Source organism: Armigeres subalbatus, chromosome 3 (assembly GCF_024139115.2).
Source record: "Armigeres subalbatus isolate Guangzhou_Male chromosome 3, GZ_Asu_2, whole genome shotgun sequence".
Lineage (NCBI taxonomy): Eukaryota > Metazoa > Arthropoda > Insecta > Diptera > Culicidae > Armigeres > Armigeres subalbatus.
In genome coordinates, this window is record NC_085141.1 from 34672951 (window position 1) to 34685123 (window position 12173).

The 12173-nt window shown below is 45.9% G+C and overlaps 1 protein-coding gene across 5 annotated transcripts; it reads right to left on the reverse strand.

The window, feature by feature from the left end:
* Positions 1-7695: 7695 nt before the first annotated feature.
* LOC134226896 (regucalcin-like) lies at positions 7696-11117 on the reverse strand. 5 transcript variants are annotated; one of them, XM_062707991.1, is made up of 5 exons: positions 11005-11117; positions 10511-10624; positions 9501-9666; positions 8511-9078; positions 7696-7997 (listed from the first exon to the last, which is right to left on the reverse strand). In XM_062707991.1, exons 2-5 carry the CDS (start codon positions 10577-10579, stop codon positions 7799-7801), a joined length of 1002 nt encoding a protein of 333 aa, XP_062563975.1. In that variant the 5' UTR covers positions 10580-10624; positions 11005-11117; the 3' UTR covers positions 7696-7798. The 5 variants fall into 5 exon arrangements, with proteins under 5 accessions (XP_062563975.1, XP_062563976.1, XP_062563978.1 ...); XM_062707992.1 differs by having other exon boundaries at positions 11063-11088; XM_062707994.1 differs by lacking the exon at positions 11005-11117 and having other exon boundaries at positions 10472-10609.
* Positions 11118-12173: the final 1056 nt, after the last annotated feature.

Sequence of the window (12173 nt, forward strand, 5' to 3'; positions counted from 1 at the left end):
TTTTAAATAACTTTGGAACGCAATGACCGATCGGGCCAATTTTCAATAGGAAACAACAAGACCGCAATCCGCGTCGATTGCAACTTGTTGCGAGCAATTGGATAATGCTAAGTACCAAAAAGTGTGTCTCACATTTTTGTGCACACACACATACATCTGGGAAGGAACGACCTACACAGCTCTGGTCCTCACAAGTTCCAATCTCATGCTTCCACGGGTCTTCCGATGACAATCGACCGCCAGCTAAGGGTTTTGTACTTAGCTGGTAGTGCAGCCTGGGCACTGTTGTCCTTCTGACATCAGCTAGAGTGAGGGGGTGCGACCAAAGGGACCATCGTCCCTAACCCCTAATCCCAAGGCGTTAAGCGACCCGTGCCGAGGGGATGCATGGCCAGAGGGGTGAAATAATGAGCTAGGCCTCTAACGGAGCCTGTGGGGTACCTGGGCACCCTCCACAGTAATTCGGCGTGGTGGACCTCTTTTCCCGAGCAACTCGTGGGACCAAAATTGAAAACCTAGTCAATTCTTCAATTAGTGGTAGTAGTGTAGGCGACAACCCCTTCGCAAGAGGTGGGTTGTTCAGGTCTCCGCCTAGGAGGCCAGAGGCAATAGTCGGCAGCTTAGTGCGCAGCACCAGCGTGGGTCACTTAACCATCTCCCAGGCAACGCCGGTAGAGGTTATGGACGGCCCATGGCTTGTGAAGGTGATGAGCCGCAAACGAGATGGGCTTTCGGCCTTCGAGGTGGCGACAGAACAGCTGGACGTCATCATCTACTTTGCGTCATTCATTCATTTATTTAGTTAACATCTAGACAGATAACACTGAATCAACAATTTGACGCCACAATGCACAGTTCGAGGCCGCATCTCTCCATCTTCGGATACGCCCCACGCTCGCCAAGTCGTTCTGCACCTGGTCTGCCCATCTCGCTCGCTGCGCTCCACGCCGTCTCGTACCTGCCGGATCGGAAGCGAACACCATCTTTGCAGGGTTGCTGTCCGGCATTCTTGCAACATGTCCTGCCCATCGTACCCTTCCGGCTTTAGCTACCTTCTGGATACTGGGTTCGCCGTAGAGTTGGGCGAGCTCATGGTTCATTCTTCGCCGCCACACACCGTCTTCTTGCACACCGCCAAAGATGGTCCTAAGCACCCGTCTCTCGAATACTCCGAGTGCTTGCAAGTCCTCCTCGAGCATTGTCCATGTTTCATGTCCGTAGAGGACAACCGGTCTTATAAGCGTCTTGTACATGACACATTTGGTGCGGTGGCGAATCTTTTTCGACCGCAGTTTCTTCTGGAGCCCGTAGTAGGCCCGACTTCCACAGATGATGCGCCTTCGTATTTCACGACTAACGTTGTTGTCAGCCGTTAGCAAGGATCCGAGGTAGACGAATTCCTCGACCACCTCGAAGGTATCCCCGTCTATCGTAACACTGCTTCCCAGGCGGGCCCTGTCGCGCTCGGTTCCGCCCACAAGCATGTACTTTGTCTTTGACGCATTCACCACCAGTCCAACTTTTGTTGCTTCACGGGTGTACAGTTCTGCCACCTTTGCAAATGTTCGGCCGACAATGTCCATGTCATCCGCGAAGCAAATAAATTGACTGGATCTGTTGAAAATCGTACCCCGGCTGTTACACCCGGCTCTCCGCATGACACCTTCTAGCGCAATGTTGAACAACAGGCACGAAAGTCCATCACCTTGTCTTAGTCCCCGGCGCGATTCTAACGAACTGGAGTGTTCGCCCGAAATCTTCACACAGTTTTGCACACCATCCACCGTTGCTTTGATCAGTCTGGTAAGCTTCCCAGGGAAGCTGTTCTCATCCATAATTTTCCATAGCTCTACGCGGTCTATACTGTCGTATGCCGCCTTGAAATCAACGAACAGATTGTGCGTTGGGACCTGGTATACACGGCATTTTTGAAGGATTTGCCGTACAGTAAAGATCTGGTCCGTTGTCGAGCGGCCGTCAACGAAGCCGGCTTGATAACTTCCCACAAACTCGTTCACTAATGGTGACAGACGACGGAAGATGATCTGGGATATCACTTTGTAGGCGGCATTAAGGATGGTGATCGCTCGAAAGTTCTCACACTCCAGTTTGTCGCCTTTCTTGTAGATGGGGCATATAACCCCTTCCTTCCACTTCTCCAGTAGCTGTTCGGTTTCCCAGATTCTGACTATCAGTTTGTGCAGGCAAATGGCCAGCTTTTCCGGGCCCATCTTGATGAGCTCAGCTCCGATACCATCCTTAACAGCGGCTTTGTTGGTCTTTAGCTGTTGAATGGCATCCTTAACTTCCCTCAAGGTGGGGGCTGGTTGGCTTCCATCGTCCGCTGAACTGACGTAGTCATCTCCTCCGCTGCCTTGACTTTCACTGCCTGTACTCTCAGCGCCATTCAGATGTTCCTCGTAGTGCTGCTTCCACCTTTCGATCACCACACGTTCGTCCGTCAAGATGCTCCCATCCTTATCCCGGCACATTTCGGCTCGCGGCACGAAGCCTTTGCGGGATGCGTTGAGCTTCTGGTAGAACTTGCGTGTTTCTTGAGAACGGCACAGCTGTTCCATCTCCTCGCACTCCGCTTCTTCCAGGCGGCGTTTCTTCTCCTGAAAAAGGCGGGTTTGCTGTCTCCGCTTCCGTCTATAACGTTCCACGTTCTGCCGGGTACCTTGCGACCGCCCGCGCTGCGTCCTTCTCCTCCAGAATCTGTCTGCACTCTTCGTCGAACCAATCGTTCCGTCGACTTCGACCCATATACCCGACGTTGTTCTCCGCTGCGTCGTTAATGGCTGCTTTGACTGTATTCCAGCAGTCCTCAAGAGGGGCCCCATCGAGCTCACCCTCTTCCGGCAACGCTGCCTCGAGATGCTGCGCGTATGCAGTGGCGACATCAGGTTGCTTCAGTCGCTCTAGGTCGTACCGCGGCGGTCGTCGGTACCGAACATTGTTGATTACGGATAGTTTTGGGCGCAGTTTAACCATCACCAGATAGCGGTCAGAGTCGATGTTAGCGCCACGATATGTCCTGACGTCGATAATGTCGGAGAAGTGCCGTCTATCAATCAGAACGTGGTCGATTTGTGATTCTGTCTGCAGTGGTGATCTCCAGGTGTACCGATACGGGAGGCTGTGTTGGAAGTAGGTGCTGCGAATGGCCATATTCTTGGAGGCGGCGAAATCAATTAGTCGTAGGCCGTTTTCGTTCGTCAGCCGGTGAGCGCTGAACTTTCCAATAGTCGGTCTAAACTCCTCCTCTTGGCCAACCTGAGCGTTCAAATCTCCTATGATGATTTTGACGTCGTGGCTTGGGCAGCTGTCGTACTCACGTTCCAGCTGCGCGTAGAATGCGTCCTTATCATCATCAGTGCTTCCGGAGTGTGGGCTATGGACGTTGATTATGCTGAAGTTGAAGAACCGGCCTTTGATCCTCAACCTGCACATTCTTTCATTGATCGGCCACCATCCGATCACGAGCCTTTGCATATCGCCCATCACTATGAAAGCTGTTCCCAGCTCGTGTGTGTTGCCGCAGCTCTGGTAGATGGTATGATTACCTCTAAACGTTCGCACCATTGATCCCTTCCAACAAACCTCCTGCAGCGCTACGATGCCGAATCCACGGTCCTTGAGCACATCGGCGAGTATGCGTGTGCTCCCGATGAAGTTGAGAGATTTGCAGTTCCACGAACCGAGTTTCCAATCGCTAGTCCCTTTTCGTCGCAGTGGTCTTCGCCGATGGTTCCGGTACGTACTCTCTTGTTGATTGTTCGTTGCTTATGATTTTTAAAGGCTGGCTTGCAGGGCCTGACACCAAACTCCCTAAATTTCCGGAGGACCATTCCTCCTTATTTCCGGTGGACCATGGTGCACAGTTTCATAGAGTCCCTCGCTGGCACTCGGACGATGATCAGCCGCCCTAACATGGAGAACAGACGCTGTTGTGAGCCGATCTTGACATGGAGAACAGACGCTCAATAAGATTTGCACCTCCTGAGAGAATCAAACACCCCCCTTCCCTGTCAGCATACGACCATAGTTCCCACCGGGGTTGGTTACCTGATCTTCCCTAAGGTTGCTCGTATCCCGGCCAGCACCGTGGGGAGGTAGGGATAGGAGTTGCTGGGTAAGAGGCTAAGGACCGCGAGATGGGGTCTATTTTATGCCTTCAGGTACGCGAAGTACCAATGGTACGCTTTACCCAGCATTTGCCGTGCCGTACTTTGCGTCATAGAAGCATAATATCAGTAAGGACCTCGAGAGGAGCTTGCTGAAACTTCGAAAGTCGATGTTGGACGCCAAGCTGGAGAGGGCGGTCGGGACGGCCAAGTCTAAACCCGTGAAATCCGTGGAGTCGAGGTCTACCCAGACTGAGGCCCAAGGATTCGCGGACTCGGGCAAGGTTGAATCGACCGAGGGCGTGCCAGCGAAGACAATGGTGCCAAAGTGTACCCAGACTGAGGCTCAAGTATTCACGGGCACGTCGGGGGTGACTGCTCCAACGGAGTCTTCACGGGATGAGCTCCCTCCAAAACGCGGAGAGTTACTACCCCGAACAAGGGGGCTGGGATGCTGAACCCCGGCCAGGTACCTCCAAAACCTGGGGAGGAAGGACCTGGAAAGGTTCGTTCACCCAGGAAAGACGGTGGTAAGGGGTTACGGCAGGCTGAGAGCTCTCAGCCGCCCCAGACCAGAGAAATAGAGGGGGATGACGCCTCCTGGACCCTGGTCAAGAACAAGAGGAAACCGAAGACGTCAATGGTCGAAAAGAAGGCCCAGGCGAATGAGGGTAGCAAGAAGTCTAGGGTAGGCGCCAATCGCTCCAGGGGCGATGCCCTAGTCATCACGACGGATGAGGCCAAGTACTCGGACGTCTTGAAGGCGATGATGAATGACGTCAAGCTCGGTGAACTCGGCGCCGACGTACGTCGAATAAAACGTACCCGGATGGGCGAGATGATCCTTGAGCTGAAGCGGGGCGTCTCGCAAAAGGGCGCCGCCTACAAGAAGTTGGCGGAGGAAGTCCTAGGCGAGACGGTCAAGGTGGGGGGGGCACTCACGACGGAGGTGAATCTAAGAGTTAAAGACCTGGACGAGATCATCGAAGTCGAAAAGCTCGTCACGGCACTGCGGCGACAGTGTGAAGTGGAGACGCCCACCGCAGTCGTTCGGCTACGGAAAGGTCCGGCAGGGACGCAGGTAGCATTGGTTCGGCTATCTGCAGCGGACGCCTCCAAGGGAGTCAAGTTAGGGAGCGTCAAGGTGGGATGGTCGGTGTGCCCTGTGACCATATACGAGCAACCCGAAGTTTGCTTCAAGTGCCTGGAACCAGGGCACAAGCAATGGGACTGCAAAGGGGACATAAAGCACAATGCTGCACGAACCCTCCCAATTGTTTGATTTGTTCCAGCTGTGAAGCTGTGAACAGCAAGCACCATGGGGGTCTGAAGTGCCCGGCGTTTAAGCGTGCTGCTGCAAATTCACAGTGCAGGTAACGCAGCTGGCTTGCTCGGCCTCGCCCGAGTGTTTGGTGTGCGCAGGTTTAGAGGAAACGGCGGAACACGTGTTGTTCGTGTGCCCACGTTTTCGCGCAATGCGTGACCACATGCTTGCCACATATGGTCTGGACACTACCCCGGACAACCTGGTTCGGAGGATGTGTAAAGATGAAGTTGGCTGGAACGCCGTTTTATCGGCTATCGTCCAAATCGTCTCGGAGTTACACAGAAGTTGGCGCGTGGACTCAAGGATGGCTAGTTCAGGCGCAAATAAGAGGTGGTCCAAGGGATCGGAGTCGGCTTCATGGGTCATACCGGTGGTCATGCCCTGTGGTCGAACTCGATTTTTATCAAGTGGCCGCGCGAAGAACAACATGGTATCGTCGCTCTCGCGGCGTCGGTCAACCGGGTGGGTTCCGAGCCCGAGGACGGAAAGGGGTCCCCGTCAAGGCAGGGGCAGGCGTAGGCACCGCGTCGGCAAGAACCTCTGTGTGTTGGCGAATAGACCGTGTCGCAGAGAGGTCAATTTGGGGTGCACGCGGCATCATCATTCTTGATACCAGTCGTGCAGAGGGAAGCATGCGCGAAGTCGACCCTTCCCACCTTTCGAGGACATAGGGCGTGGTAAGGCCACCTGGAAAGCCGGCAATGCGCTGGCACGATACCATGGTGTTCTTCTAAAAAAGCGAGTCACGATGTTCGGTGCTGCAAGGACACGTAGCTAACCTCGAGGGTGCGTTGTGCACTGCCCCCCTTTGAAGCATTACTTTCTGGTTGTACCGAAGGGACGATGGGCTTGGCGGCAATGGAAACGGTTTAGCGGGTCGGGGATGTAGTCCTGCCTCCCTCGTTTGCTGTTGGAGGTGGACCCTAACCCCGCACTTCCTGGACAACCCAGGATGTCTGTTGAGCAGATTCCCCCTCCATTGCTTATGAAGAAAAAAAAATCATACATACACACGGACAGACAGACATGTGCTCAGTTCGTCGAGCTGAGTCGATTGGTATATAACACTATGGATCTCAGAGGCTTCTATAAAAAGTTCGTTTTCGAAGTGAAATGATAGCCTTTTGGTACAACTTCGTTGTACGAGAAAGGCAAAAACTCATCGGATTGCAAACATCATCTATGTGCCAAAATGTGTTGGTTGATGACAAAGCCTTAATTTCGGAGAAAATCCGCTTTGTTATTATGTTAAAAGGAACTCTCAAAGTACCTACACAAGCCCCTTGTTATTAAACATGCTCATTACGTGCAATTGTATCATAACTGTCTGTCTTTGATCCAATTATTATACAACCAACAACCAATTATTATACTTGGTCGAGTCAAGTACGAGACACTGAAGACGACCACACTGTTGTGGTCGAAATACGTATCTGCAAAGATATCGAAAATAATTGGTGGAATTAAATGGAGAGTATTTAATTTGTCTTAGACGGTTGATCATAACTGTTAAGATAGAAAATCAAGGTTTTTCATCATTTTTTTCAAAATTCAATATCCGCCATTAGGCATTTTTGTTTCAGGTACCCCCTTGAACCAGTAAAGGTATCCCCATGTACCCCTGGTTGAGAACCGCTGTCATACAACGTAGATTGGCCACGGCCCGGGGATGCGTTGAGTATAGCAAGAATAACAACAAGAATAAGTTAACATGCAGTCCCTTCGAAGTGTTGAATGGGGCTGTGGTAGAGTCAAGGACTATCAATCACAAGATCAATACATTGAATCCAGTTTTGTATTTTTTTTTAAATTAGTTTAGTTTAATTTTTTAATTTAGTTTTCGCAACATTATTGCAATTTTATTGCATTCGAAGGATGTTTCCATAGGCTCCACCCCTTGCGCTTTTTAGATTGCAAGAGAGTTATATTTGATGGCACATAAGCAACGATTGCTTTTTCTGGAAAGTTGCAGCACAGTGAATTGTTCAGTAGTGAAACAAGTTGTGCTGCTTGGGTATGTATCTTGTGTGGCAAACCCCATGCCCAGGGAGTCGAGAATGTTTCCCACCCGAAAACATTCTAGAATCGAGAATCGAACTCACGATCTCCGGTTTGGCAATCCTACGACTTGCTCGCAAAGCTACTGCAGATCGCTAGTGCGAGCAGGTTTATTCCATAATTATTGAAATGCCACTTTCAAGTTTAATTTTACAAATGAGACAGACCCTAAGCACATTATAATTAACGGCAAGTTCATTTATTTTGACAACATGTTTGAGAGTGAGAAAGAAAGATTAATCTGATTTTGAACAGTAATTATTTCATTACCGGAAACTTGTCTAACTCAATTCGTTAATATCATTTTGTCCATTGGTTTTCCTCTGGCACCTAATCCAGTGATTTTGAAAAGAGCTCCGGCTGGCGGATCCTGGTTGCCAGTGTGGGCAGTTGTAACGAACAGTTCGTCCATGTTTGGGCCACCAAAGGCTGCGGAAGTAACTTGTTTAGCCGGAATTGCAATCTCCTGTTCGATTTTTTTCGTCCTAGAAATATAGAATCGATTTGTAAAATAATTTCTATTTTTTATTGCGACTACGTTAATTTTTCCATCCTATTTAAAAACAAAAGAATTTTCAAAGGTAATCAACATGCAGTACTCAACTGAAGCTAATTTATTGGCCGTACACATATTACGTAAGCACTTATGGGGGGAGGGGGGGTCGGTCAATATCTTACGCTCCATATAAATAAAAAATATTTTGCATGAGAAAAATCTTACAAGAGGGGAGGGGGGGGGGTCGAAAAACCCAGAAAAATTGCTTACGTAATAAGTGTACGACCCCTGTAGGTATTTCGTCTGAATGTGTGTGAAACATGCTAGATGCTATCGTCTTTCACTTCTTACACAATGAGTTGAAATCTTATCAACATCTGTCGGTGAGTTAAGAAATTAGCTTCGTAATCGTGACGTGAAAAATAAACCAATCATTTTTTAATTTTTTTTTGTTTTTGATGGGGTGAAAATGGAAGCTTTGTAATGAAGAACCTATACATACTTTAGATTAATCTTCAATAGTTTTGAACCGCCCCATGTAGCAACGTACAAATTGCCATCAGTATCGTGGGTCATGCCGTCGGCCACAAATCCCGAGTTTTTGCCTCCCACTTGTAGATCGTAGAAAACGGTTTCATTCTGCAAATCTCCATTCTCCAGTACATCAAACTCCTTTATGTTCAAAGCAGCGGAGTCAATGTAGTAGAATTTGTTACTTTTCTCCGGCCATGTTAAACCGTTGGAAATGCTGATACCAGCTTTCAGTTGATGAAACTTCCCTCCGGCCTTACCATCGAATCGGTACAGTTTGCCTTCTTTCTGTTGCATGATATCACCAAGGCTTTCCAGTTGCATTGTGCCGGCGTACAAGCGGCCCTGAGGATCAACCTTACCATCGTTGAAGCGCACATGTTTCTGAGAGTCGCCCAAATCATACAGGGTTTTCAGAAGCGTTCCTTTATCCGATCGGCCGTCCCAGCTGACGAGGACAATTTTGTTGCCCGTGCCTAATACGTATTCACTGGGCTTCCCCTGGACCAGGATAATAGGAGAAATCGGGTCGACTCCATCTAGAAAACGGATTTTCAGCGCAATTTATTCCTAATGCTAATAAGACACTGGTAGTGGTCGTAACATGGCACAATACTCTTGAGTGTTATTCCAATTATTGTTTTTTTTTATCTTAAATAGCTTTGAAATTATTTTCTTGTCGCCTTTTACAATGGTACAAATACCACATGTCTGTATAATGTATAACTCGAGACCGACTTGCTATTTGGACGTAACTTATTTTGCAAACAAACATTGAAATGCAAATTTCTGAAAAAAAACACGATATGTATCCAAAATGATGAGCTTTTCTTTATCATACAAATGAATTAGTTAAGAAAAAACCGTTTGCATTCTACGGAATTCATAAAACGATATTTGATAACAAAATAAGCGACACTCAAATCCCAATGCGGTCCCAAATTAATATATGTATATTTACCAATTTTTGCACTGTACGTTTTGTTTTCAGCATAGTCGTACCGAAGAATTTCAGCTCCGTTGATATCTACGTAATACAGACTTTGGCTGTCTACATCCCAAACTGGCCCCTCACCTAAGTAGGAGAGAGGACCTGGAAGTTGTTGAACTCCGCATTCCGCAGCCATCTATAGAACAAGAAATTTAAAAATTAGATTTACTTAAATTAATTCAAAACTGTTCCTTTCATATTGTCGTTAAACAAAGAAAGTTTTTCTCCGGATTGTTTCTCTCCCAAAAACTTTCTAGGAAGGATCGAGAATATGAGGTTTTTTGGATTGCAATTAATTTTTGTTTTTTAATTGAAAAGTGGTTAAAATGGGAAAAAGTTGCCCTTAAAATTATTTGATAACCGTAACATAAAATATAACGCTATACGTGGCTATACCTTACATCGAAATAACGATTCTGACCATATAACATGCTGTTTTTCATGCGGGTTGGTATGTTAGAAAGTAAAGAAAGAAAAACAAATTCAACCTCAGTACATTCAAAGTTAATTGCCTATATGCCGGGTATTAAGCCACCCGGAGTGGAAATTAATTACTATTTTACTAAATTACTAAATTCAACCTAATAACATCATTTTTCCACTCTTGCACTGAATATATTTTTAAGATCCGTAGTAACTTTCAATAGATTAGCAAAGTTTGAATAATTACACTGTTGCACTACAAATTATGTGCTACTCTTCTCATGTATGAAATTGAATAAATATCATCACTAACAAGTGGAAATCCAATCTTATGTCGAGCAATCAATCATTATGACTTTCAGCAGATTGAAACATTCAACTATTTCCATGTCTTCATTTGCATTTAACATCTCATCCACTAAGCTGTCTTATCTTGCTGACAATAACCTTTACTACCTATGCGGAGATAAACCTTTAAATAACACAAGCGTTAATAGGTCCGTCTGTCTACTAGGTACCTTTGAAATAAATCACACCGCATGCAACACGCCACTTACACTGCCTATCAGGGTGAACAGCCACAATGCAACTGATACTACGGTCATGGCATATGGCAGCAGCGACATTGCGTTGTATCGTGTTCTACGTATCGTATCACAAACAATCAGCGACTAAAAAGCGAACATACCTTATGTTAATGTACTAGTCTTCTTTGAAAACACTAAATTAATATATCTGAGGCTATTTGTGAACTGGACACATAATTGAAAAAGAAAACTGTGTGATCAAAATTATAAAAATATCCATGCAACATTTTTTTCTTCAATTAATCAATAGAGCATGTTACTTAAGATGAAACAATCATTTGTTTTTTTTTTCTATAAAAGTTTTGATATATTTGATTATTATTCTTGATATTTTTTGCTAGTTTTATTCTAACTTCTGATTTTTATTGTTATTTCAGAACAGATTGTCTTTATCATGTAACATTTAATTTGCTGCCCAAAATATCAGCCTTTGTCACTGATAAATGTACAGCGCGCGAACCCACACAACGAGAATGGATGTCGAATACCACAGATTAATCAATGATCGCGAAGTCGCTTTACCGAATTAAGCACTTAGGTACGTATACACAGATCGCCGATCAAGAAAGTACTGAATCGCTCGATCAGCGTGCAAACGTTTGTATATCTTCGACGATGGAAAGAAATACGGTTCTGTTCTTGATTCGAGACGACCTTGATTGGATGCTTGTTTGCAAGAGTTTTTCTTATTCTTGTCTGTATGCTTCGATATCGTGAACGTGATGAATTTGATCACCGCAAAAAAACTAGATTATGACACAACAAATAAGAAGGCGTTGCACGTGAATGAAGTTATTATACTTACTTGGATTGATAGACAGGAAAAGATTCAACCCAACAGGGCCTGTTTGGTAATGCTCTAATCAGGTTTGCATTTTTTTTAATTTTGGCAAAAATAGCGTTAAGTCTTATAATAATATGTTTCGCTTTTTTCGTACGTTGGTTCAAAGTTAAATAATCTTAGAATGATGACTTGATGACTTGATCAAACTAGATTGAGGAAAGAACCGCAATCGTTTATGGTGAAACTGAAAGCAAGCACCCAACAAACAATTTAAGCTGAATAAGTTAGTTTTTAGCTGAAGAAGTTGTTTCAGCACCATTCAAACTAAAATTCCATCGTTCATATACTGAATCGTAAAATGGTATGAACGACCAGCGAAATTGGATTGTATCTTGCAATCCGTATTTAAAAGCAGATGATTATAAGATCGTTTGTATGTCAATTTAGAGTCACTGCTCATGGAATACATCTCATAGCGCCTATGTCCAATTCAAATCAGATTTAATCAAAATCCAATCCAAATCCATCCAATCCAAATCCAATCTAAATCCAATCCAAATTCAATCCAAATCCAATCCAAATCCACTACAGATCGAATCCAAATCCAATCCAATCCAAATCCAATCCAAATCCAATTCAAATCCAATCCAAATCCAATCCAAATCGAATCCAAATCCAATCCAATCCAAATCCAATCCAAATCCAATCCAAATCCAATCCAAATCTAATCCAAATCCAATCCAAATCCAATCCAAATCCAATCCAAATCCAATCCAAATCCAATCCAAATCCAATCCAACCAACCAAACCAATCCAAACCAATCCAAACCAATCCAAACCAACCAAACC

Excerpts from the sequence above, each read along its gene's own strand:
- LOC134226896 (XM_062707991.1), bottom strand. The coding sequence starts at position 10,579 with ATGTCGCTGCTGCCATATGCCATGACCGTAGTATCAGTTGCATTGTGG. Across the intron at positions 9,079-9,500 it reads AACGTACAGTGCAAAAATTG|ATGGAGTCGACCCGATTTCT; the intron begins GTAAATATACAT and ends TCCGTTTTCTAG. Across the intron at positions 7,998-8,510 it reads CTATTGAAGATTAATCTAAA|GACGAAAAAAATCGAACAGG; the intron begins GTATGTATAGGT and ends CTATATTTCTAG.